Here is a 27,164-nt window from a genome sequence, read left to right as displayed (position 1 = left end):
GTCTTTTTAAACCTATAGATATAAAATCATAAACCAGAGCTGCCAAAAATTCCAATCTTCTTTATAATCAAAACTTTTTATTATAAAGCATTTGACAAGGATTTCCATTAGAATAACCAGTGGTCACAAGGAAGGGAGAAATTCAATTGTAAATGTGAGAGCAAAATCTGATCTTTCCTTGTTTACTGTCTATTTTGCATGCATTTATAGTGAACCTGGATAGTTTTTCTCTCATTGAAATTTTCAGGTAGAAGTTAAAATGTTAAGATATAAGCATTTCAAATACATTTGCATCTGGACCTAAAAATTATTAGGTCTAAAACACTGATCTTATTTGACCCTTGAATCTATTACAGAGGTAAATGGACGAGTGAAGGATTGAATATTATAGATTTGGAATAGACTCTGGAGGTAAAGATGGCTTTTAAACTAACAGGGTTGGTACATGGTAAATGAACCTGAATAGATCAGACTAGATGTGTTAGACCTATTGACAAAATGCCACAGAAAGCAAATCCAAACAGTGGGTTTTCGATGATGTTACCGTATTAGGCAGCAAAGTGCTTTATTGAGTAGTTGGGCGAATGCAACCTCATTAACAGGTGTGAATTAGGTTTTAAAAATTTTCTGAGAAATTAAAAAATGAAATTGTTAAAAATTCTGTAAAACTGTGTGCACCAGGGAACATGTTTTGAGACATCCTCAGATAATTTTGATTAGTCACTCAATTTTTGCCTTGGGATTTGTAGTGTTTGTGGAGCAAACAGTCTCACAATAGTAAACACTTAAGAGTACTGCTTATTGCATTGCAATTTATTTTCAATATTATTTTATTTTATTTATATTTTTTACTTTATGGCAGTAAGAACATTTAACATGAGATCTACCCTTTAAAAGATTTTGAACTGCACAATGCAGTATTGTTACTATTCATCTTACATAACTGAAATTTTATACCCATTAATTAGCAACTCTCATTTTCCAGCTCTCTCTAGCCCTTGGCAATCATCATTCTATGTATTGTTTGCTTCTCTGAGGTTGTTTGTAGGTCTTTGGATAAATGTCTGTTCTAGTCCACTGCCCTTTCTTAAGTCAGCTTATTAGTTTTTTTTCTATTGAGCTCTAGGTGTTCATTTGTATATTTTGGAAATTAACTCCTCATCAAACATGTGGTTTCAGATCTTTTCTCCCTTTCCATAGCTTGCATTTTACTCTTCATTGTTTATTTTGCTGAGCAGAAGCTTTTTACTTTGATGTAGTTCCTCTTGTCTATTTTTGTTTTTGTTGCCTGTGTTTTTGGTGTCAAGTCCAAGGAACCATTGCTAACACCAATGTCTATTCTAAAACATCTTCATTTAGAAAATGAAGCCTTTCCCCCTCAGCTTTTCTTCTAGGAGTTTTACAGTTTCAGATCTTACAGTTCAGGTCTTTAATCCATTTTAAGTTGATTTTTTGTGTATGATATAAGATAAAGGTCCAATTTAATTTTTTGTCATGTAAATATCCAGTTTTCCCAGCAACATTTATTGAGGAGACTGCCTGTTCCCAATTGTGTATTCTTGGCACCCTTTTTGAAGATCAGTTGATTGAATATTTGTGGATTTACTTCTGGGCTTTATATTCTGTTCCAGAGGTCTATATAACTGTCTTTATGCCAGGACAATGCTGTTTTAATTACTGAGGTTTGTAACAAATTTTGAAATAAGAAGTGTAATGCCTCTAGCTTTGTCTTTCTTCTTCAAAGTTGTTTTGGCTATTTGGGGTCTTTTGTGCTTCCATGTCAATTTTAGAATTAAAAAAAAAACTTTCTGTTAAAAATTCTATTAAGATTTTGATAGGGATTGCATTCAATCTGTAGATCACTTTGGGTAGTATGGGCACTTTAACAACAGAAAGTCTTTCAGTCTGTGCACCCAGGATGCCATTACATTTGTTTGTGTCTTCTTTATTTAATCAATATTTTATAGTTCTCAGCGTACAAATCATTTCACTTCCACAGTTAGGTTTATTCTTAAGTATTTATCTTGGATGCTATTGTAATTGGTATTGCTCTCCTAACTTCTTTCTCAGTTTGTTACTAGTGTATAGAAGGCAACTAATAATTTTTTAAATTATACTTTAAGTTCTGGGATACATGTGCAGAACGTGAAGGTTTGTTACATAGGTATACATGTGCCGTGGTGGTTTGCTGCACCCATCAACATGTCATCTATATCAGGTATTTCTCCTAATGCTATCCCTCCCCAGCCCCCCATCCCCCAACAGGCCCCAGTGTGTGATGTTCCACTCTGTGTCCATATTTTCATTGTTCAGCTCCCACTTATGAGTGAGAACATGTGGTGTTTGGCTTTCTGTTCCTGTGTTAGTTTGCTGAGAATGTTGGTTTCTAGCTTCATCCATGTCCCTGCAAAGACATGAACTCATCCTTTTATGGCTGCATAGTCTTCCATGGTGTATATGTGCCACATTTTCTTTAACCAGTTTATCATTGATGGGCATTTGGGTTGGTTCCAAGTCTTTGCTGTTGTGAATAGTACTGCAATAAACATATGTGTGCATGTGTCTTTATAGTAGAATGATTTATAATCCTTTGGGTATATACCCAGTAATTGGATTGCTGGGCCAAATGTTCTTTCTGGTTCCCGATCCTTGAGGAATTTCCACACTGTCTTCCTGAATGGTTGAACTAATTTACACTCCCACCAACAGTGTAAAAGCGTTCCTATTTCTCCACATACTCTTCAGCATCTGTTGTTTCCTGACTTTTTACTGATCGCCATTCTAACTGGCGTGCGATGGTATCTCATTGTGGTTTTGATTTGCATGTCTCTAATGACCAGTGATGATGAGCTTTTTTTCATATGTTTGTGGCCACATAAATGTCTTCTTTTGAGAAATGTCTGTTCATAGCCTTTGCCCCCTTTTTGATGGGGTTGTTTGTTTTTTTTCTTGTAAATTTGTTTAAGTTCTTTGCAGATTCTGGATATTAGCCCTTTGTCAGATGAGTAGATTGCAAAAATTTTCTCCCATTCTGTAGGTTGCCTGTTCACTCTGATGATAGTTTCTTTTGCTGTGCTAAAGCTCTTTAGTTTAATTAGATCCTATTCATCAATTTTGGTTTTTGTTGCAATTGCTTTTGGTGTTTTAGTCATGCAGTCTTTGCCCATGCCTATGTCCTGAATGGTATTGCATAGGTTTTCTTCTAGGGTTTTTATAGTTTTAGGTCTTACATTTAAGTCTTTAATCCATCTTGAGTTAATTTTTGTATAAGGTGTAAGGAAGGGGTCCAGTTTAAGTTTTCTGCATATAGCTAGCAAGTTTTCCCAACACTATTTACTATATAGGGAGTCCTTTCCTCATTGCTTGTTTTTGTCATATTTGTCCAAGATCAGATGGTTGTAGATGTGTGGCATTATTTCTGAGGCCTCTGTTCTGTTCCATTGGTCTATATATCTGTTTTGGTACCAGTATCATGCTGTTTTGGTTATAGTAGCCTTGTAGTGTAGTTTGAAGTCAGGTAGTATGATGAAAGGCAACTAATTACTTAATGTGGATTTTGTATCCGGAAACTTTTCTTATTTACTAGTTCTGGCAGTTTTTTTGTGGACCCTTTAGGGTTTCCCATGTAGAACATCACAGTATCTGCCAACAGGTACAATTTTACTTCTTGCTTTCCAATTTGGATGAATTGTATTTCTCTTTCTTGCCTAATTTTTTTCAATTGAAAAGAAATGATGAGAGTGGGCATCCTTGTCTTGTTTTTGATGTCAGTGGAAAGCTTTCAGTTTTCTCTATTGAATATGATGTTAACTGTAAGTTTTTCATATATGGCCTTTGATATGTTGGGGTAATATCCCTTCATTTCTAGTTTGCTGAGCATTTTTTCATGAGAGGGTAATGAATTTTATCAAATGCATTTTCTACATCTATTGAAAGGATTATGCAATTCTTATCTTTCATTATATTGATGTGGTGTATCACATTAATTGATTTTCATGTGTTAAACTATTCTTGCATCCCAGGAATGAATCCTACTTGGTTATGATGTATGATCCTTTTGATCTGCTGTTGAATTCAGTTTGCTAGTATTTTGTAGTGCTTTTTTGCATCAGTGTTAATCATGATATTGGTCTGTAGTTTTCTTTTCTTGTGGTGTCTTTGTCTGACTTTGATATCAGGGCCTCAGACAATGAGTTTTGAAGTGTTCTCTTCCTTGGAATCTTTTTGGAAGAGCTTGAGAATGATTGGCATTAATTCTTTTTTAAATGTTTCATGGAATTTGCCAATGAAGCCATCTGGTCTTGGTTTTGTTGTTGTTGGGAGGTATTTGGTTGCCTATTAAATCTCCTTACTACTTAAAGATGTGTTCAAGCCTTCCATTTATTCATGATTCAGTCTTTGTAGGTTGTATGTATCTAGTAATTTATCTGTCTCATCTATATTATTCAGTTTGCCAGTATATACTGTTCATATTAGTCTCTTAACCTTTTTATTTCTATGGCATCAGTTGTAATGTATCACCTTTCATTTCTGATTATATTTATTTGAGTCTTCTATCTTATTTAATTTAGATAAAAGTTTGTTAAATTTGTTTATCTGCTCAAAAAAACAACTTGTAGTTACCTTGATTTTTCCTATTGTTTTTCTAATCTTTATTTCACTTATTTCTACTCTAATCTTTATCTTTCCTTTTCTTTTGACAATTTGGAGTTTCATTTGTTCTTTTTCTAGTTCCTTGAGATGTAGAGTTAGGTTGTTTATTTGAGATCTTTCCTTTTAATGTATGCATTTATCACTAAAACTTTCCACTTAGTACTTCTTTTGCTGCTACTTGTTTTTGTTTTCATTTGTGCTGAGATACTTTTTAATATCCATTTTGATAGCTTTTTGGACCCATTGGTTGTTTAAAATTGTGTTCTTTAATTTCCAAACATTTGTGAGTTTTTCAGTTTTCTTTCTGCTATTGATTTCTAGTTTTATTTTACTGTGTTTGGAAAAGATACCTGGTATGATTTCGTCTTATTAAATTTGTTAAGACTTGTTTTGTGACTCAGCATACTTTCCATACTGAAGAATCTTCCATGTGCAACTTAAGAGTATGTGCATTCTGCTGTTGTTGTTTTGAATATTCTGTATATGTCTGTTAGGTCCATTTGATCTATAGTGTTGTTCAGGTCTACTGTTTCTTTGTTGATATTCTGTCTATAATTGAAATTGTAATCGAAATTGTGGTTCTATCTGCAATTGAAAGTGGGGTATTAAGGTTTTATATTATTATCATATTGCTATCTGTTTCTTTCTTCAGTTTGTCAATGTTTGTTTTATATATATAGGTGCTTTGTATTTATAATTGCTATATCTTCTTGAGGGATTGACCTTTTTATCATTACATGGCCTTCTGTTTCTCTTGTGACAGTTTTGGAATTAAGGTTTATTTTGTCTGATAAGGACAGCCATCCCTAGTCTTTTCTGGTTACCATTTGCCTGGAATATCTTTTTCCATCTCTTTACTTTCAGCCTATGTGTGTCCTGTAATCTAAAGTGAGTCTCTTGTAGACAACAAATAGTTGGATCTTTTTTTAAATTTAAATTCATTTAGCCACTCTATGTCTTTTGACTGGGAATTTAATCAACTTACATTTAAAGTAATTATTAGTAGGAAAGCATTTACTATTACAAATTCTTTCATTGTTTTCTGTTTGTCTTATTGTTCGTTTGTTCCTCTTTTCCTCTCTTGTTAATTTCTTTTGTATTTTGTTGTTTCTTTGTATTGATATGCTTTGATTTTTTTTCTCTTTTAATTTTGTGTACCTTCCATATGTATTTTTGTGGTTATGATAGAATTTAGATAAAATATTTTATAATTATTACAGTCTATTTTAAGCTAAAAACTAAATTAACATCAATCACCCCTAAAAACTCTACACTTTTATTTTCACTACATGTATACTTTATATTGTCAAAATTTACATATGTTTATATTGTGTTTCCATAAATATATTTTTCAGATATAGTTATGTTTAGCATTTTTGTCTTTTTGACTTTTATACTAGAATTGAAAGTGATTCACCCATCACCGTTACGGTAATACAGTATTCTGTATTTGTCTATATATTTACACTTACCAACAAATATTATACTTTCTTATGCTATTGTATGCTGTTTACTGTCCTTTAATTTCATGTTAAAGAAATCTGTTTAGCATTCTTTACAAGGTAGGCCTAATGGTGATGACCTCCTTCAGCTTTGGTTTGTCTAGCTATGTCTTTGTCTCTTCTTTAAGAATACAAGAAACAAGTACTCTTGTTTCACAATTTTTTCTTTCTTTCATCACTTTAAATATGTCATCTGACTCCCTTCTTGCTTGCTTCTGCTAAAAGTCCATTAATAGTATTACAGAGATTCCCTTGTATGTGAGCAAGTCACTTTTCTCTTGCTATTTTGAAATTCCATAGTTGTAATTGACAATTGAAATGATGTGTCTCTGTGTAGACTTTTAGGGGTTCATTTCATTTGGAGTTTTTGGGCTTCCTGAATTTGAATGAACATTTTCTTTCCCAGTCTTGGGAAGTTTTCAGCCATTATTTCTTTCAATAGCTTTATGATTATTTTTGTCTTCTCCTTCTGGGATTCCCATAGTGCATAAGTTGGTCCATGTAATGGTGTCCCATAAATCCCTTAAGCTTTTTTCACTATTTTTCATTTGTTTTTCTGTTCCTCTGACCAAATGATTCTTAATGACCTGTGTGAGTTTATTGATCCTCTTTTCTGCTTGATCTAATATTCTCTTAAACCCCCCCTCCCCCAGTGAATTTTTCAGTTCACTTATTGTATTTTTCAGTTCTATCATTTCTGTTTGATATTTTCTATATCGCTTTGTTTAATTTCTCACTTTGTGTATACATTATTATCCTGATCTGAGTGACAGTTACTTTGAATTCTCTGTCAGGCACATCATATATCTCCATTTCATTAGGGTTGATATTTGTAAATTAATTTTATTTCTTTGTTTGATACATATTTCCCTGTTTTTAAATTTACCTTGGATCTCTATGTTGGTATCTTCACATTAGACAAAACAGCCACATCTTTTAATCTTTGTGGATTAGCTCCATATAGGAGAAGACCTTCACCAATCATCCCAGTCATAGATTTTAGAAGCCTCTCAAACTTTTGACTATTCTGATTGCTTTCCTTGTTCTTAGCAACCCCTAGACATCTAAAGAATGCTAGGTCATTTCAGTGCTCTGAGACAAGCAAGACTCATTTTCTTTGGAAGCCATTTTCTTGGGAAGCCCACAAAAGTTGTATCATTGGATGCTTGTTTAACTCTTTCCCTGCATAGATAGAAGCAGGGACCTCGGTGTTTTTTACTGAGGGGAGGGGCTGTGGCAACTAGTTTTATGGTAGGCCATACTACCTAGAAGTGTGTTTTTATTTGTTAGTTTATTTCCTTCTGCTTGCTCTACACTGAGCCAGGGAGAGGAGCTATGGCAAGTGCCTGCATGCATGTTCAAACCTCTGTTTATTCTCTGTAGACCCAGGGACTAGTGTATGCTGGACCTGTCAGCTATCCAAGATAGGCAAGTAGAAGACACTCCCTGGGGTAGAAGTCAGAAAAGTTGGGATGCTAGATGTTCAGTCCTACTTATTCACTCTTCACTGAGAAGCAGGGAGCTGGAGGTTCCCTCTTGATTATATGGCACTGTGCTAGGGATAGCAAGAAGGTATCTCCCCTTTTCCTTCTTGTTTCAATGTGGCTGGATTTGCACTTGCCAAGGGTTCAGGAGCCATTCAACTAGTTTCTGGTGTCTCACAAACAAAAAATTGATTCATGTGTTGGTGTTAAATCTGTATGTTTGTGGGGAAGGAGAGTCCAGGGCTTCCTATTCTTCCCTCTTGCTACCATCACCTTTATTGCATGGTAATTTAATCTCCTTAAAAGCAATACTTAAGAAATCAGACAAGGTTATGGAAATATTGTATCTTCTTACCTGAAAATTCCAAAGCAGCTTACAGCTTGTTCAAATTATTCGTATGATATATGTTCATAGTATGACTTAACTAAGCAAATAAAGGCTGTGTGACTGACTAGAGAAGCAAACATCTGAAAGTTTTTTGAGTTTCAGGAGCAAAAGCTTAGTATCATTAATAAAATTGGAAGATCTTAGTTATTGTACTGTATTTAGAAATTGGCCGCACTGTCTAGGAGCGTGTAATTTCGGAATACAAGCACATTCAGAATTACATTTATTGAAACACAGAAAGATTAAAATAAAATTATGACAGATTATGTTGGCTGGTCTTCTCAGTTTATTCCATGTCAGAAAGATGAAGAGCTCATTATAACTTTTCCTTGAGTAATTAGTTTTTTGGGGTCCATGGTTGAGGTCACATACAAAGATGATCCTGCAGTTTCTGAACCATGTAAAGATTTGGAAACAATATCATCTAGATCTTTTGCTGGATGCCCTGAAGGTAAGGTAAATATATGTTAAGGGTTTATATGTATCATGGAAAAAGGCTGAATCTCTCTCTCTCTGTCTCCCTCAAGCCACATTTAGGAAACTGGAGCATACATAGAGGCTATCAACCAAGATAGATAATTGCAAAGCCATATAACACAACTAACAGTTGAGGAAATACCTATGCTATTAACTTGGAAAGGAAATAATTTGGAATTGGAGAGTGAGAATATAGCTGTATATAATATTTGAAAGACGTTTTTATGTGAAAATGGACTTGTTATTCTGTGTGCCTTTACTCAGTGAATGGAAGTTAGAAGTACGTATAGACTCCATCACTTTACAAAAGTAGTGTTGAGTGATTTTGTAATGAATGAGTTATTGATGGAAAGGAAGATTATGATTAAAAATATTCAATGGAGAATTTTTGAGGCATGTAACGCAGTTGACTTCTTTGCCTCCTATTGAAATCAACAGGCCATGTGCAGTTAAAACCTCACGCAAATTTCCAAATGTTTACTTGAGCCCATCAGTGAGGTCTATGAAGGACCATTCATGAGGGATGATGTTGCAGCTGTGATTGGCAGGATACCCTGTGTTATAGTTTCTGTTATGCAGCATTGACATCTGAAATCAATGTTATAAGAACCTGCTTGTCACCAACCCAGGCAAGCTTACAACTGTGAGCAGTTATTGTAAAATATAGTTTGGATTCTATCTTGGCAGCCATGCATGAGCAACTAAGCATGTATTTACTGCAGTGTACCAAAATGAATTCCAAATTGGAATTATTATAGAATTTTAAAAAATGTATACTAAATTATTTTTTAACTATAGAGGTTCAGTGCACAATGAGAAATCTCAAGATTTTTCTTTTATCAAGAAATGTCAGTTAAATTTATAATGTAATTTAATTAAGTTTCCTATTGGATGGTTAAATAAGAATTATGTAATTTTCTATTTAAGAAAGCTAATATGTGTCAACCTCACCCTTATTTAGGAGATTTGGGTTTTTGCCCCCAAGTTTCCCAAATATCAGATAGGTAAGAAAATAAGATAAATTTGTCTTTTCTAACCCCAAAATGTATGCATCAAAGTGAGTGATATTCTTCAAAATAGTCATTTCTACCATGGTAAGCTATCCTTGTAATTGACTTAAAAATTACATAAGAAAATGAGTCACATTATTTACTTTGCTTCTTATTTTTGAGCAAAAATAAGATTACCCAGTGTACTCTTCCATCGTATTCTAAGACTTAAAAGTTATTGATTCATAGCTGCTTCCAAAAATCAAATTTATCTTCAGAGAATCAAGATTTGCTACTTGGAAGATAATAAGGCAATGCTCAAGTTAGAAGGCAAGTCCATAAGGAAGATCTTTATAAGAGTTTGCATATAGTTACACAGGCCACTGCTTCAAAGGATAACCTCCTTTGAAGGTAACAGATTTTTGCTAAAAGTAATGAGCCTTGTCACCTTATAGGCACATGGTGTTCACCATACCTAATTGAAGGGTTTCCACTCTGCCTGGGCTAACTCATTGCATCCTTTGAGTGACTGGGTGTGTATCTCCATGCTTTCTGCCAGTATCCTAGTTGGAAGTGGTAGGTGCAGGGAAAATGAAAGCAATTAGAAATAGCCAAAGAGGTTAACTGCCCCAACCCACCTCTCACCAGTCCTGAAGGGTGTGTAGAAGAATAGCATAGAGTGACAGGTTGTAGTTGACTCATAAAGTCTGTCAGAAAGATAGTGGGAGCTGTTGGAAGGAGCACTAACCAAGACTCAGAAGCAGGGATGAGATTGGATGAAGCGAGCAAAGAATCCGTGGTGCAAATTAGAAGGAGGAAGTTGCTAACCCTGAACTCACATGACCATGAGAGTAAGCGGCCTTCTTAAATTTTGTGCCCTGTCTCACCTGCCTCACCCTACTCCTGGCGCTGGTCACTGGGGCCAACTTCTAATTCAGTTCACTTTTGCCACAGACTTGCTGAGCAATTTGGGACAAATTAGAGCTAATCTCATGCCGCTCCACATTTCCTAAAAGTAAAATGGAGGTAATCCCTGAAACACTCATTCTATAGGTTGCTAGAAGGATCCATCAGATGTGACAATGCCTTGTAAGCCATAACCATTTACATTATTATTGTGTTTTTTTTCTTTTTCTACCATATCAAAAATTTTAAAGCATCTTCTCCTGGGTTAGTTCTTATTTTTCAAATAACTGGGCGTAACTGGACTATGGGGAAGTTTTTTTTAAAGTATAGATATCTAGGGCTTGCCTCAGTCTAATTAAATCAGAATCTCTTAGTGTAGGGCTCAGGAATCAGTATATTTTATGATACTTCCTTATTAGTTATACTTATTTTTACTTTTTTCTCATTTATTTGACATATAACAATTTATTTAATTGGCATATAATAATTGCTCATATTTTTGGGACACATAGATACTTCTTTATTAACTTATTTCTTCGTTGTTGCCTTACAGTATATAACATACATCTTTGATGTATTAGGTTTAACTTGAAATAATGTATATTACTTCATGTATTATTTAAGAACCGTGCAGCAGTACACTTTCATTTCCCACCTCCTTTCCTTTGCACTATTACTGTCATATATTTTTCTTTTACATATATTATAAACACCACAATATATTAGTTATGTTTTTTTGCCCTGAATAATCAGTTACCTTTTCAAGCAACTAAAGTAGGAAAACAAAATCTTTTATATTTTACATTGACTTTTATCATTTCTGGTACTCATTTTTCTGTGTAGCTCCACTTCATATTAAAATTCTTATGCTGGCAATCAATTTCCTCAGCCTTTGTTTGTCTGAAAAAAAAAACTATTTCACCTTCACTTTTGTAAGATATTTTCACTGGGTGTGGAATTCTGAGTTGGCAGATTTCTTTTAACTTTTATTTTTTAGTTCTATAAATATATCATCCAATGTGTTCTGGCTTGCGTGGTTTCTGAAGATTAGCAACCTGTAATTCTTACCTTTTTATTTTATGTTTTTCTTTTTTTCTTGATGTTAAGCAGTTTGACTATGATGTATTTAGATGTGTATTGTTTGGTATTTTTCCTTTTTGGGATTCTCTGAGTTTCTTGGATCTATACTTGGATGTCTTCATTATTTAAAAAAATTTTCCGTCATTATCTCTTTAAATATTGCTTCTTATTCTCTCATCTCTTTTTGAGACTTCAATTATATTATGTTAGACCATTTTATATTGCACTGTAGGTCTTATACGCTCAATTCTCTCTCTTTTTTTCTTCAATTCTTTCCTTTTTGTGTTTTAATGGAAATAATTTATTGTGACCTGTCTTCAACTACACTGTTTATTTCCTCAGCTTTTTCAAGTTTAGTGATGGGCCCACCGAATCAATTTTTCCTCTCCGATAGCACTTTTAAAATTTCTAGTGTTTCAATTTGATTTCTATTTGACCATTAAAGTTTCTATATCTCTTCTGAAATTCCCCATCTGATTATCATTGTTGTTGACTTTTTCAAACTAGATACTTGAACATATTAGTTATACTCATTTTGAAATTCCTGTTTGTTACTTCCAACATCTGGGTCGTGTCTGAGTCTGTCTCTGTTGTTTGCTTTATCTTTTCTCATGGGTTTTTTTGTTTGTTTGTTTTTTGTGTATTTTGTAATTTTTGATTGAATGCCAGACATCATGTATAGGATAGTGAGTACTGAAATCATATTTATGTCTGAAAATTGGCCAGCCTTTTTATCAGGCCGTTAATATGATAGTTGGAATCAATTAATCAGGACCCGAGCTGGATTGGGGCTTTATTTTTGCTATTGTTACTGCAGTGCACTACAGCTTTCAAATTCCTCCAGAATTAGACTGCTAATGCCTTGTACTTATATTTTAACGTCTGTAATATTTTCAGATTCTTAGGTTGAAGCCTGATTTTGGGGCCCTTAGGTGCTGGAGGGTTTTTCTCACTGTGGCTGCTGCTTATTAGACTTTAGTTGTCTTTGTATGCCTATATTGCCAAAGGGGTCTCTCTCCTTGCACTGTCCTCCTCCAGTGGTAGGCCACTATTGCTTGTTTTTTAGTGTTATAGCTTCTAGTGGAGTTTGGGCTTTTGGGTTTTTGTTTTGTTTTGTTTTATTTGTTTGTTTTAAATCCTTTCCCGGCCTTGTTTTAGGCAAAGTCAGCCTCATAACTGTGGCTGGATTTGAGCAAGTTTCCTTCCCTGCCCAAGTTGGAACAGTCCACTCCTTCCTAGGCCCAAGGAGTCAGGTCTTGGGCCTAGGAAGCTTTTATGCCCCTTGAGACTTTTTCTTTTACCCTTTTGCCTACAACAATTATTTTTGCCTAAAATCTAGAGGTCAGAAGGCTCTCCATCTCTACCGGAGCCACATTGGTTTTGCTTTGACTGCTCCCCCAGAAGCAGTAGATCTTTGCTTGCACCTGTGGGTAGAAGGGTTTGGTGCCCCCTCCTCAAGCAGCTTAAAGCTTTTTGTTGTTGTTGTTAAGAGGAAATGTTCCATCGAAATGAGCAGGGCTTTATGCCTATCCCCTAGCAGCCATATGTCACCTCATTTGCATCCACACTTCAAGGGAATGTCTTGTTCTCAGACTTTCTCATGGCTTCCAATGTTGACCCATGGGAAAGGGCTTGCCCATTAGCACAATCTGTGCCTTTGGCCTTGTGTCTTTGGCCACCAGCTATTCCAAATGACACATTAGTCTGAGGGATTCTAATGAACAAAGTATTGAGAATCACTTGTAGGAAAAGAGATTTCTTAGGAAGTAAATCTGTTTTTATAGAACTGCTGTTGGTGTGAGTGTTATTAGAATTATAAAACCAAATCTAACATAGTTTTCCGCTATCTTCAGAATACAACATTTAAAGATTTAGACTAGAGAATAATGAGTATAGTTTTGCCTTCTCTCCCTGACCAATTCTGGATTTTTTTCTGGTCGTTGACTGCAAACTGCCCTCAGCTGCTCATGATTATCCTAATTATTATCAAAACGGAAGATATTTATCTAATGGCTTCCACACAAAGGATTGGAGGCATTCATCTGATTTTCAGGGGTCACTTAGCTAGTGAAACTCCAGCTCTTCTTGATCTCCAGTCAAGATCCTCAGCAGCTCTGGACAAGGAAAGCATTTTGGCACCTGGCTGTCAAAGGGAGACTCTATGTCCGTGCTTCTTTCTTAGTGAGTGCATTTCCTGTTGACAGAATCGCATCGCCAAGCGCAGCAGGAAGCTGGTGGACTACGACAGTGCCCGCCACCATCTGGAAGCTCTGCAGAGCTCCAAGAGGAAGGATGAGAGTCGAATCTCTAAGGTAGGGATTGAGCCTAGGGTGAATAACACTCTCCATATTTTATGACCTGTTGCAGCTTTGCTTTTTAAAATTAAGTGCTTCCTCTGTAAAAGGAGATTGGAAACTGAACAGAATTTAAACTGAAACATAGTGCTTTTTATTATTTTTAATGGAAATAAGGCTTTTCATTATATTGTACAGTTCATATGGGGGACACTGACTCACACATTTTGATCAGAATGAACTTTGACCTACAATGTTGCAGGATCAAAGAAAGTAGCGTGTCCGCACTTCCTTAGGTAGTTGTGGTCCACCCTCAGTGCTGAAATGCAGATGCAGATAGGACACCAAGCTGAAATTCTCAGAGGTGACTTTTGATTGTCTGAGAGTACAGACGTGTGGATTTGCATAAAACTATTTTTCTGTTAGAAAAGTTTTTATAGTAACTTTCACCATGTATATCAGCAAGTTATAGATGCCGACTAACTGAAGTCATCTCCTAAGTACACCCTCTTGACTTCCAGTTTTGCCTTTTCCTATATGCCTACACACAGCTGTCTGACTGGTCTTTCTACATCAAGATATGTTTCTCACTGCTTAAATATTTTAATGGTTTCTATTACCTCTACGAAAAATGCTAAATTTCTTAGTACAGCATAGAAGACCCTCACAATTTGGCTGTAACTCACCTGTCCATCCTGATCAACTTTCAAGTCTTCTTTCCCCTCCTCGCCTTCTTCCATAAACATACCATGAGCCAGAGCTACACAACAGTTTCTGAGCAGTTCACAATAATAAATGCCCTTCATGAGAGGCCTCCTAGATACCAGGCATCCTGTTCAACACTTCATCTACATTAACTTTCCTTAATACTCAAAACAACCTGTGAGGTACACAATAGTAAAGCAATATGACAAGTTCACATGGTAAGCTAGAATTCCATTTCAAGGCATTCCACCTTTATGTATTGTAATGTCTTTCCTACGCCCTCCCTTAGCAAACATTTTCTGATTCTTTAGGATTCAGCATCACCTTCCACATAGCATGCTCTATAACACATTGTAAGTCCCTTTTGTAAATACATCCTGTAATGTAATTATTTAGAGTTTCCACTAGACTGGGAATTTGCTGGGGATGCATTCATGTTCAGTATCCATAGCAGAGCTGTCTACATGGCAGGCAGCTAACACATTTTTGTAGAATAAATGATTCAGCCAGAAACTGCAAGAGCAACCATTGTAATCGATCCAGTTTCCAGTTTTAGGGATTCTTAGTATTTCCTGTTTAATTGAAAAACAAGGATATGCTTTTAACCAAATACTCTCCTTCTCAAAATGTTTCCAAGATGCCATAAAACTATTCTTATTTTATATTAAATGATGCTGTTGTGTATAGAAATGGTCTTTCTTAGTGTAAACGCATGTTACGTTTCATTCCTAGGCAGAAGAAGAATTTCAGAAAGCACAGAAAGTGTTTGAAGAGTTTAATGTTGACTTACAAGAAGAGTTACCATCATTATGGTCAAGGTAAAAATATTTCTCTACAGGTTGCACATGTTCCTTTTAGAAATTCAAGGTCAGTGAATATCCCTTATCTTGTCTTTATTTTTACTGTGATACTTCAACACTGTCCAGTGGAAGTGTTCTTTATCTGTACTTTCCAGTATGGTAGCTACTTGTCACTAGTGGATGTTGATCACTTGGAATATGGCTAGGATTAAAAAGGAGGAACTAAATTTTAAACTTAATTTATTTGTTTTAATTTATTCGTATGTAAATAACCACCTGTGGCTAGTAGCTGCTGTATAGGATGACACAATTTTAGACCTCAATCCATTTCTCAAGTGAAGACCTAAATCTCAATTAGAGGCATTAGGAAGACTGTCCCTCATCTTGAAACTTACAATAATGTCCTTTCAGTCCTTTATTCCAAGAGCTCATCTAGTCATCTGGCTTAGATGGTAAGCTTCTACTTTCAGCCCTGACTTTTAAATCTGAACTGTATTCATATTTTGAGCACCAGATACTCTTATTTACACATTACTCTGCATTTCTCGTGGAATTAAGTGCATTTTTAAATAGTTGTTCTGTTTTTCCTACTCAGTGGTAGAACAAAGAAGTTGTTGGATGAAATAGTACCTTATGATCCTCAATCTCTGTCAGTATCCTCATGCTCCTACCCCAAATTAGCCAGAATTGTACTTAAAATAATGCCACGTTATTTTAAATCAGGTCCTCTATTTCTAACTTCCAACTAGATGGGTGTGCCTCGAAAGCCTTCTTATATACAAATTCTAGAGCTTCTATTTACCCGCCAAAATTGTAAGCATTTTGAGGGTCTATACTAGAGTTCGCCCATTTTTGAGTTCATCTCTAGTGTTTTTAATTTTTGCCAATAAAAGGTACTCAGTGTTTCTCGCTGAACTACTGAAATATCTGGATGAAATTTTGGCTGGTTTCTACCTCAATGTCCAGCCATCACCCAAAGTCCAACATGCGAAATTATGTCATTGTTCATCTGAATTTACTCATTCCCTCTACATCTGCATTTCTTTCTTTTTGTGTGTGTGTGCCATTATTTCTGGGCTCCCAAGCCTCAAAGCTTTGGAATTGTTACCTACAGGAAACGAAAGAGCCATCAAAATAAACAATCCATCATTTTTTGGTGTGGGCTTCTGGATCGCTCTCCCTTTCTCTAGTCCCACTGTCCACACCCTAACCCTCATCCTGTTGTGGATTATGATAGTAGTCTTGCCTTTACATTTCTTTCTTTGACCTCTTCCTGTACACCTTTTCTTTCAGAAGCTCCACCTTGACATCTCTGTGGCCTGCTTAGGACCTCACTGTATGTGCCTAAAGAAGACCTCTTCTCTCCCCCAGGGAGGATTTAAACAACCTGAATGTATACAACTTTCAGGGATAGAGATAAAACAAATATCTATTTATGATTTGAATTTATTTAGTTATTCGCATTTATTTAAAATCAAAAATTATATGCTGCTATGGCTTTAAAAAAAATACAGATACTACTTTTTTGCTTTAACATTTCATGGAATACTTTTATTCAAAGTCTTTACATATATCTTTAGCATCAGTGTTTTTGTCCTCGCTTAAGATACTCATCACCTCAACTAGTAGTTCTCCAGAGCTTATCTTCATCTGCAACAGATATTTACTTCCAAACATAAGTTGCCATTTACATACAATTAAGACAGTTATTCTTTTTATTTCTCCTGTAAAGGAATTTTTTATGATTTCTAATGTAATTGCCTGATTGCTTTTTAAACTGATCTTCAAAAAGACTTGGATACCACAGTGTTCAAGGCTTTCAATTATGAGATAATACCGTGGGAAATTGCCAGTGCCAATTATGAAACTTTGGGGAAATTGCCAGAATTTTCAAGAGACAGATATTTATTATTTGCCTTATTATGGATTGGGTATATAACTAAGATTTTTCTAATGAGCTCTACTACATCCAATACTAGCATTGATGTTATTTCAGTCTTTTGTGCCCTTCCTAAATTGTATTTGGTTATTCAAAGTAAAGTAATTGTTGGAGTGTCTTGTAGCATGAAAGACTTTGTAGGAACTTAAAAACAAAGGGAATATCTGAGGGATAATTTTGGAAAGAAGCCTTTCCCTTTTTCTGGTCATACACAGTATAAATGTTTCAATGCTTTTGAAATCAATCTAATGTCTCACTCTGGCACTTAGGAAATAACATCAGTCAAAACCAGTTTTTCAATCCAGATCCTGCCTTTTGATCAAAACCTGACTTAAGCCTTCCTTTCTATATAGCATATTTCTTGATGAAATCCAGATTACTCAACCATAATAGTTGTGTGCATTGTTTGTGCTGTGTACAAAAGATCATTTTTTGTAATACTTTGTATTTGCTAGGTGTCATTTTACATACTTTACATACATAACCTCTAATCATTACAATTACAGATCTCTCCATTTCACAGATGAGAAGCTAAAGATCATATTCATTAAATACCTTGCCTAAGATTGTTAAGCTTGTAAATCCTAAAGGTAGCATTTAAAAACACTTTGGTGTTTTGTTTTGTTTTCCTGTAAATCCTGCTGCTTTTATCTAGGGCCTCTTAATCTAAAATGAGATTGCATTCAGTCATAATTTTTCAAGTTATTCCATAAATACATATGTTCTTTAACAAGCCATATTACTCAACCTTGAAATTGAAATTAGTATTTTGTATCTTCTTTGCCTCCTTTGAGGAAATGCATATTACTGGGCATGGAGTAATAAACATATTACCTATTAGTTATTAATGCATGAAACTATTCATAATCCTTCAGAATGTTGAGTGGAATATTCTATATATGCCTGTTAGGTTCAGGTCGACTATATGTTGTTCAAGTTTTCTATTTCCTTACTATCTTCTGCCTTGTTGAAGTCTCCCACCATTATTGGGCTTATTTCTGTCTTCATTTCTGTCAGCTTTTGCTTAATGTATTTTAGGGTTCTGTTGTTAGGTGTGTATATGTTTATAACTGGTATATCTTCTTGATGGATTGACTGTTTTATCTTTACAAACTGTCCTTTGTCTCTAATAATTTTGACTATTTTGTCTGATATTGGTATAGCCATTCAAGCTCTCTTTTCATTACTCTTCATGGAATATTCTTTTTTCCATTTTTAAACTTTCTACCTGTCTTGACTCTAAAGCATGTCTCTTGTGGGCAGTATTTAGTTGGATCATTTGTGTGTGCACATATGTGTGTGTTTTATCCATTCTGCCAGCCTCTGCCTTTTGATTGCTGTGCTCAGTCCATTTGCCTTTATATAATTACCAATAATGTAGGCTTTCTGTCTACTGTTTTGCTAATTGCTTTGTGTGCCTTATATCTTTTTTGTTTCTCTATTCCTCCATTACTGCCACGTGTAGAAAACTTTCAAAATTTTGGATTTAAACTGATCTCCAGAAATTAGTAGTTCATGAAGGAGAAATGAACTACTGCTTAGAGGGGGATGCAAGTTCAATTTTAAAAAAAGAAAATACTAGAATATGATTGCAGGTTTTAAAGGAGCTTATAGATTATATAGAGAGAGATGGAAAGAAGGAAGGACTCAAGAGAATTCTTGAGGTAAATCTTGTAAAATAAGTAAAGCCACCATTTAGTGAAAAGGATATGCCAGACTGACATAGAGCATGAATAAAGGCCTGTGTGTTGAAGCAGATATCTGGGTTCATGGAACTTTAATTGGTCTGATGTAACTCAAAGTCAGAGTGATAGTGTTTGGGAGGGGCTTGTGGTGATTGATGAAGCAGGAGAAAGACAGGGATCAGATACATTTATCATTCATTCAACAAATATTTATTGACCACCTACTGTGTGTGAAGAACTCTGTTAAATTCTAAAGATTCTGTACTGAAACTTTTTGTTTGCTTGGAGCTTGTATTGAAGGACAGGGAAAGGCAGTTACCTTTAAAAGAAATGAAAAATTTATCAGGCAATAAGTTCAATGCAGAAACATTTTTTTAAAAAAAAGGATAATTTAGTAGAGAGTGACATGAGATGGGGTAACTCAGACTGTAGTTTGGATGTTTAGGGAAGTCATCTCTCAAAGAGATAGACAATATATAAAGAAAAGGAAATTTTGGCAAGATTGAATCTGGCTTATATATGTTGAGTTGAAGAATCGTTAGGAAATTCAAAAAGTTATGTCTTTAAGCTAAGTCTAAAGCTTGAAGAAAGGTTTGGGAGTCATTACCATATGGGTGGTAATGATGCCATGAGAGTTGATGAATTAGATGATCAGATAGATCAAATGGCAAGATGAGGATCAAAGCAGAACCTTTGAGAGCACCAATATTTTATGGAATGTGCAAAAGAAGAGGAAACTGTGGAAAAGCCTTCCAAAAATTAATCAGAGATGTAAAAGGAGCCATGACAGAGGGATATCTCAAAAAGGCAAGAATGGAGAGAATTTTAAAAATGAGGAGTGCCAGGACTATCATTTACAATAGAGGGGTCAAGCAGATGAGGACTAAAGAGGCATCACCTTCGGTAAACGTCCAGAGGGGTTTCAGTAGATGTTGGGATCGGAAGCTTGATTATAGGCATTGGAGACTCCGTTGGAGAAGAGAAAGCAGCAACAGGTGATGGTGTCTGTTATTTTGAGGATTCTAACTATGATGGGCCTGAGGAATTGTGGCAGCTGGTATAGGGAAATTAGAGGGCAAGGGAAGCTTTCTAAAAACAACTTTTGTCATTTTGAGAAGATGGCATAGCTGTGGGAGAGGTGGAATAATTTAGGACTGAGGATATGTGGGGCAAACAGGGGATCAGGACAAGGAGGAAGGATATTGATAGGACTGGCCAGAGAGTGTTGAGGGGTACACCACAGGGCCCAAGCTTGATAAAGCAGGATATTCAACCTGATCAAGGGTAATGGCCTGGAAGAAAAGCGCATTGATCTCACAGAGGTTTTGAAAAAAGCAGGTGGAATGGAAATGAATGAATGAGGGAGCTCATGGCCCAGGAAAGTAGGTTAGTGGGTGGGCCACTGATCTGCCCCATGTCAGAGGTGAAATAGTTGTGGGTCATGGCAAGATCCAAGATGTCAGAGGCCAATGCAGAATGTGTATAAATAGGATGCTGGGGTCACTAGTTAGAGGGCTCATGTTTTGGCTGGATAGTCATATGGTTGTCGAGATCTACAGTGTTAGTGTTAGGATTTGGTGAGGGAGAGAGGGGAAACCATGAGGTATGCCATTGTGGATTGTGGTTGGGGTTGAGGAGTGTTGCTGAGAGGTTGATATTAGGCTTTGAAGAGGCTGAATATGAGTGCCATTAATCCCAGAATGGAGTGAGCTTAGAGGATCAGAAGAGAGCTAGGAAAAAACTCTTGCTCGTACTCTATCTCCATGGTAAGTGAGGGACAGCAGGGGATGCCTCCTCCACTGCAAGAGGGTCTGGGGGGAAGCACTGACACTCCCCTCCAGGGAGACAGATTTCCTTAGGGCATTGCAGAGGGGAGAGTGCTCAGGCCTGCAAACTGTAGCTGTGATAAGCTCAACTCTGATAAGCTCAACTCCTTTATTTCTGAGAACAAAGAAACATCTTAATAAAGAAATTAAGTTGGTTTTGACAGATAATCAGAAGGGTCCTGAGGATGCCACATTTGGGGAAATGGTGATGTCTCAGAGTCCCTTGTTTATAAAGAACTTGCCAAATTAAACTTTTAAGCAGATAGTATCAGAATCAAGAGCCTGGTATTCTGGTACTTTGTGTCTGTATATTCTACTGCTGGTTACATTAGGTTTTTACAAGCTAGGGTCACATCAGAATGTGCTCTTGTAGTAGAATGAGTGCCAAGTTTCTTCATTCACTGGCTTATTCATTTATGGAGTTTATTCATTTATTCATGCCTCCTGTGTACTAGGTGCTGGGGCTGTAATAGTGAACTAGTTAAACGCATTCCCCTCTTTGCAGGATCTCTGACTTCATAAATTGGAGAAAATCACTATCAGTTGTATCAAAAATGTTGGACACTTTATCCTAATTAAATACATGCTAGTTAATTTAATTTCTAAATTAAAAAACAAAATATTAGAAAAGCGTAGATGTTTAGTTATTCTAAATAAGATATTTCTGATACTACACCATTTTCTCAGGATAATAATTGATTTGACAACTTAAGATATGCTGTATATCAGAAAACAAAATTGAAATATAGAAGAATGGGACTTCTTTTTTGTTTTTGCCTAATGCATCCAAAGTTAAATATGTTTAATAGAAGTGCCATTACATATTGATAAGAAAAACAATACTAAGAAATAACAAAAAAAAATTGAGTAGGTGATTCACAAAAGAAGGAATACAAATGAACAGTAAATAAATGAACAAAAGTGTTAACTTGAATTAAAGAAATAAAAACCTAAAAGTCAGTGAGATGCCAACTTTTGGCTGTTATATTTATAAAGGCCGTATGTAAAGTAATGTTCAATTACCACATATGTAAGGTAATTGGGACTATAAGTGGCCCAGTCTGCTGGGAGCAGTTGAGCAATTTGACAGTGAACATCAGTGCTTATTTGGTTCACTCCTTTTACCAGCAAATACCTTCAAGAAATCTGTCCTAAGGAAATGAATAAGCTGTGTACTAAACCTTAATCATAGATATTCATTAGGGTTTTGTTTACCATAGAAAAAATTAATAAAAATAAAATAATACTCCCCAATGAAGTTCAACTTACACACCTCTTCCATCTGTATCCACCTTCTGTTTAAATTGGACCCTTCTTTCTGCAGCCCAAGTTTATCCTCTTAAGCAGGTGTTTGCAGCTATCACAGGGCCCATTTCTCTCCTCTCCTCTCAGTTTCTCTGTTTCTGCCCATATCCACTCACTTGTGATATTTAATCATGTATGCCTTCTTGTTGTAACTTAACATTCCCATGTGGTTTTATAATCTGCTTGTTTCAAATATATATAAAATCTGCTTTTTTCTCTTACACACACACACACACACACACACACACACACACACACACACACATATATTTCCATTGTAAATATAAATGGAGCATATATTCATCAAGCAACCCCTCTGGGTGCTTCTCTAACTGGCTTGTACGTTCCTAGAGACATGTTCACCTACCACTATGCATGTACCCAGAGTTGGATAGGTCCTTTGTTGAGTAATTGAAGGAAGAAAGGTGTTAAGAATTACTGTCTCAGTTGATTGGGGCCCTGGAGAAGGAGTCATGAGTTGCCACTCAAAGTGCCCCAGAAGACTTCTCTGCAAACTCTGAGAGTGGGGTCCCTCTGCATAATGTACAGGTAGCCTGTAGGGTCTCTCCTTGCCTGTCAAACTGCTGCCTTAATTAGCTTCCTCAAATACAGGTGCAAGTCTTCTCCTTTGCCCTATCTCAAACACTTCTAGGGGTTGCCCACTGCCTGCCAATAAATGTTGTGCTTCATGGTCTGGCAAGGACCTCTGCCCCAGTGAACCATCTGCTTCCTCACTAGGCTCTCCTCTCCCAGGCTCTGATCTGATCCTCCTGGGGGCTTACCATTTCCCAAATACACTGTGGAGGATTTTCTTTATTAATGAATAGATGTCTATATGCATGTGTATTTGTATGCATATGAATATATATATGTTCATGTATTTATGAATAAGTATATGATCTTTTAAAATCAATTAAAAGAAAAACATATGAAATCAGGGTCACATGATCACTGTAAGTATAGAAAATTAAGATTAAGTCAAATATGTTAGGGATGTAAGTAAAGATAAGCCATAGAAGAAGTTAATCTCGTTGCTATTATGAATGGGCAGCTTATGTTTTCATTTACTCAGTGATGACATGCTCTAATTTTTAATGAACAATTAGAATTAATTTATGTGTTTTTTATTTCCCTCTATGAAACCAATTTCAGAGTCCAAACACATAATAATAACTAGACCATTTATAGTTTATAAAAATTAATAATGAACTTCTCAAATCTCGAAAGCAAGAAACATTATCTAAAATATAAATAAGTTCTCAGGGCGGTGGTTCCATAAGCATTGTCTCTGAATCAGCAGCATCAGTTGTCATCTAGAAACTCACCAGAAATACAGATTCTCAGTCTCCATGCTCAGACCTACGGGATCAGAAACACACCCTTCAGATGGTTCTCATGCACACTAAGGTTTGAGAATCACTGTCTTAAGGCAGTAACTGAATTTTAGGAGAGGTCATGCTCTATGCCAAAAGATATTTGGTTTCGTTCATTAACAGACGAGGAAATGTTGGGCTTGCTTTGGGTTCAGTATTTTATTTAATCCAAAGTTATTCAACATGGTGTAAAAGAAACCTGAGTTTTCATACATTTCGTTGCTATTAAAATTATTTTTGCTGACTGGTCTTTCCCTCTCTCTTCTTTCCTCTTTGTATTTCCACATGGCAGACGAGTTGGATTTTATGTTAATACTTTCAAAAACGTCTCCAGCCTTGAAGCCAAGTTTCATAAGGAAATTGCGGTGGTGAGTCATGGTGATTATTTTTGCATGTGGAATCTAAAGTAAAGGAAGGTTTATTTTGGAAGCAAATGAAATGGGATAGAATTATCCAAAGAATTCACTCTTTTGTATGTTTCTTTTAGTAGTGCGTTATTACCCTTGGTAACATTTCTACAGGTTTTCATAGTGATCACATAGTTCTTTGTATCTTTTGAAGATTTTGCCACAGTTTTACAGTGTTGTTTCTTTTACCAGGCAGTTTGTAAAGTTGGAATTCCCAATGGTATTTTAGGCTGATGAAAAATTGGTCTCAGAATATTTAGGTAATCAACAACTCTGTTGTTGATTGATTTTTGTTGTTGTTGTTCAAAAGGGTGGAGTCAATGTAAACAATAAGCTTTTGTTTTCTGCTCTGTCCTCTGATTAATAAATACGTATTTTTTTGTTTACTTGTGTTTCGTTTGTTTCAGTTTTGACATAGATTTTAAATTTGAACCATATACAGAATTTCAGTTATCCTGAGGCTATCCAAACTATAATAAAATTTATAATTTCTCAATAAGCAATTTCTTTCTTGGGGAGAATAGCCTGAATTGGCACTAGGATGACATGTGACTAATAGACAAGTGGCCTCTGTCCCCTTAGCTTTGCCACAAACTGTATGAAGTAATGACGAAACTGGGTGACCAGCATGCCGACAAGGCCTTCACCATCCAAGGAGCGCCCAGGTAGGCCCCTGCTCATTGGAGCTCCCATAATGTACTGCTCGTTAAAATTTCTGCAATCTCTGGGCCAGCCTATACTGTTTTATTTATCCTACAAAAGTCTCATGGGAGCCTTTTCACGACACTAATTTTATTTCAGGGCTTTTACATTTACTTCTGGCTTTCAGTGACCCAACTAGGATTCTTCTTCTTGTCATAACAGCCTTGACTCTCTGCCTCTCTGCCTCTCTCTGCTTTCCATGAGGCCTGATAGCAACAGTGTGAAATTTTAATAGATTATGTATATGCTTGTTGTAATATATAATTTGTTATGCACTTAATATTTTCTCTGGAGAAGAAAGGAATTCCTAAAGTTTATGACAGTTTGTCCTGATTCTTATCATTGATGATGACATCTTTTATGAATCCATTTTGGGAAAGGAAAGAGGAAGTAGGTAAGATCTCATCTTCCTCTTACCTCCCAACTCTTGATCTGGTGAACACTGTACTGTTTTTGTTTTATTGCACGTTGCATTATGAGTATGCCAGTCAAATACCCCGGAGCCCCAGCGATCCGTAGGTGAACTGTCTACCTTGCCGGCATTCGGCTGCACACCAGCTTTCTCCGGTGATTCTGGAAACCTCTTTATTCCGTTCTTTGCAGACTTTATGTACTCAGAGAATGCAGGCTACTGAGCTGGGAGTCAGAAGACCCAGCTTTCGGTTTCTGATTTTGCAGTTAACTTGCTTTGCCTTCCTTGAGTAAGTTCAAAACCTCTTTGGTTGAAGGTCTCAGTTTTTTAATTCAATAGAGAAAAAAAAGATACTATTGAACTACATGGTTCCCAAGGTAATATACAGTCCTGACATTCTATATTTGTCATTTTAATACAAACACTTATTTTCATACATTTATGAAAACACACATAGTCATACACATGAACCAACTTCTACATATATTAATGTTTGGATCCCTCTAGAGGTTGTTGATGTTCTTATTCCCTGCTCTTTGGATTAGCCCTACTTATACGTTCTGCTATGGTTTCTATACTATGTGAGCTGTAGTATATCTTCTCTTTCTAAGGGAAAGATATTGCCTGAACGAATACATAGGAGAGGCAGAGTTACTGCTTTTAGTATGGTTATTTCAGTATTAGGCACAAAGGAAGGATTGGAATAGGAATATCAGAAGGAAATTTGAGTGTTTTAAAAATGAAGTGCATGAGAAAATTAAGGGTTGGTCCCTTACCTGGAAATGAAAGGGACAAATTCATCTGAAAATTTTAATGTTGCCAAATCAGATACAGTGAAGAAAAAGCGGGGCCATGACCACTTAATGAATGTTCCTTTCATTTTTTTCGACATTCCTCTGCAGAATGAGGTGGTGAGTGAGCTCAGTGGCATCTCTATTAAGCTTAGATTGGGGCTATGTTTCCGTCTGAGGCCATGATTGCTGACATACGACCCCAATCATGCGGCGTGTCTGTGTTCTCGCTAAAGGACCCAGTTCCCTCAGCCCTTAGAATATGTAGACCATGCTGCTGTGTACATGCTCTTTTATTTTGGGGTACAGACTCTGTTTCTTTGAGCTGTAGACTTTAGGAATTCTTAGAGAGTAGGATGTGTCCCAAGTGCTTCTTAGTCATCACATTTGGGCTGTTCCTGAGCGTCTGGCCACATGCCGGGAACATGATGGGTTCTTAGTAAACGAAACTGAATCTTATCTGATTTTGTTGCACATTTCAAGATGCCTGAGTTGAGTAGTTATTTATAAGGTCTAGAAAGAGAAATAATTAGTGAGTTTATTTCCAAATGTTATTAGAAAGCACTTCTACAGAATCCTTACTAACACTATCTTAAGGCTGCCTTTTAATATGTTACAATTTTCAGCGTAGTTTTTTTAATAGATTGTGACATGACAAGATTCTCTTGTAAATAGAAAGTGAAACTAGTAAAATCAATTCAGCTTATGTTTGGACCTGATTCTTGCAGAGCTTGTTTGAAAGAACAGAGGGCTTGCATTGCTAAGACCTGAATTCAGAGTCACTAAATTGCTGGGTGATTTTAGGGTTTTTATTTTTAAACTCTATATGCCCCACTTTACTACTTGTAAAGTGGGGACATTAAAGCGTGGCTACTGTGAAGACAAGAGATAATATATGAATGAGGCCTGTGTAGTGCAAATAAATGGTACCAGTTATCACCATCACTGTTGCGATTAACCAGAATTAACCTGGAAGTGGAGAGCAGGAGAACAGACAGTACCTGTAAGGCTTCAGGATTTCTCTGAGATGGAATAGTCCCTGATCAGATGAATACTGTTCTTTGGAAGGCCCCTTGCCTAATCTCTTGTGTTCCTCTAGTGATTCGGGTCCTCTCCGCATTGCAAAGACGCCATCACCACCTGAGGAGCCTTCACCACTCCCGAGCCCAACAGCAAGTCCAAATCATACATTAGCACCTGCATCTCCCGCACCAGCACGGCCTCGGTCGCCTTCACAGGTAGGAAGAGGTCAAATATATTCGGGGATGGAGCTCATGATAAGGTGAAGGTGGCCCCATCTACGATAATCCCACGGTGCTAGGGCTTTAAGAGAAATTTCCAGTTAGGGAGACTGAGATGTGAGGCTTTAGGCATTGTGATTGTCGTGAAGGTATCCACCTGCTCTTCTTATTTGACTTGATATGTCCTCACATGCCCTATATTCAA

The 27,164-nt window shown here is 36.2% G+C and overlaps 1 protein-coding gene across 3 annotated transcripts in view; it reads left to right on the top strand.

The window, feature by feature from the left end:
* Positions 1-27,164, top strand: part of LOC105497766 (amphiphysin) — a 255,206-nt gene that overhangs the window by 143,942 nt on the left and 84,100 nt on the right. For all 3 annotated transcript variants that reach the window (XM_011769103.2, XM_011769102.2, XM_071095057.1), the window contains exons 6-10: positions 13,684-13,791; positions 15,211-15,296; positions 23,699-23,774; positions 24,396-24,478; positions 26,818-26,956. In XM_011769103.2, coding sequence (XP_011767405.2) covers positions 13,684-13,791; positions 15,211-15,296; positions 23,699-23,774; positions 24,396-24,478; positions 26,818-26,956 — 492 coding nt within the window. The remainder of the gene's footprint in view (positions 1-13,683; positions 13,792-15,210; positions 15,297-23,698; positions 23,775-24,395; positions 24,479-26,817; positions 26,957-27,164) is intronic.

This window comes from Macaca nemestrina, chromosome 4 (genome assembly GCF_043159975.1).
Source record: "Macaca nemestrina isolate mMacNem1 chromosome 4, mMacNem.hap1, whole genome shotgun sequence".
In the NCBI taxonomy this organism is placed as follows: Eukaryota; Metazoa; Chordata; class Mammalia; order Primates; family Cercopithecidae; genus Macaca; species Macaca nemestrina.
The sequence above is the reverse complement of the archived record's forward strand: the minus strand, read 5'-3'. Positions and strand labels throughout refer to the sequence as shown.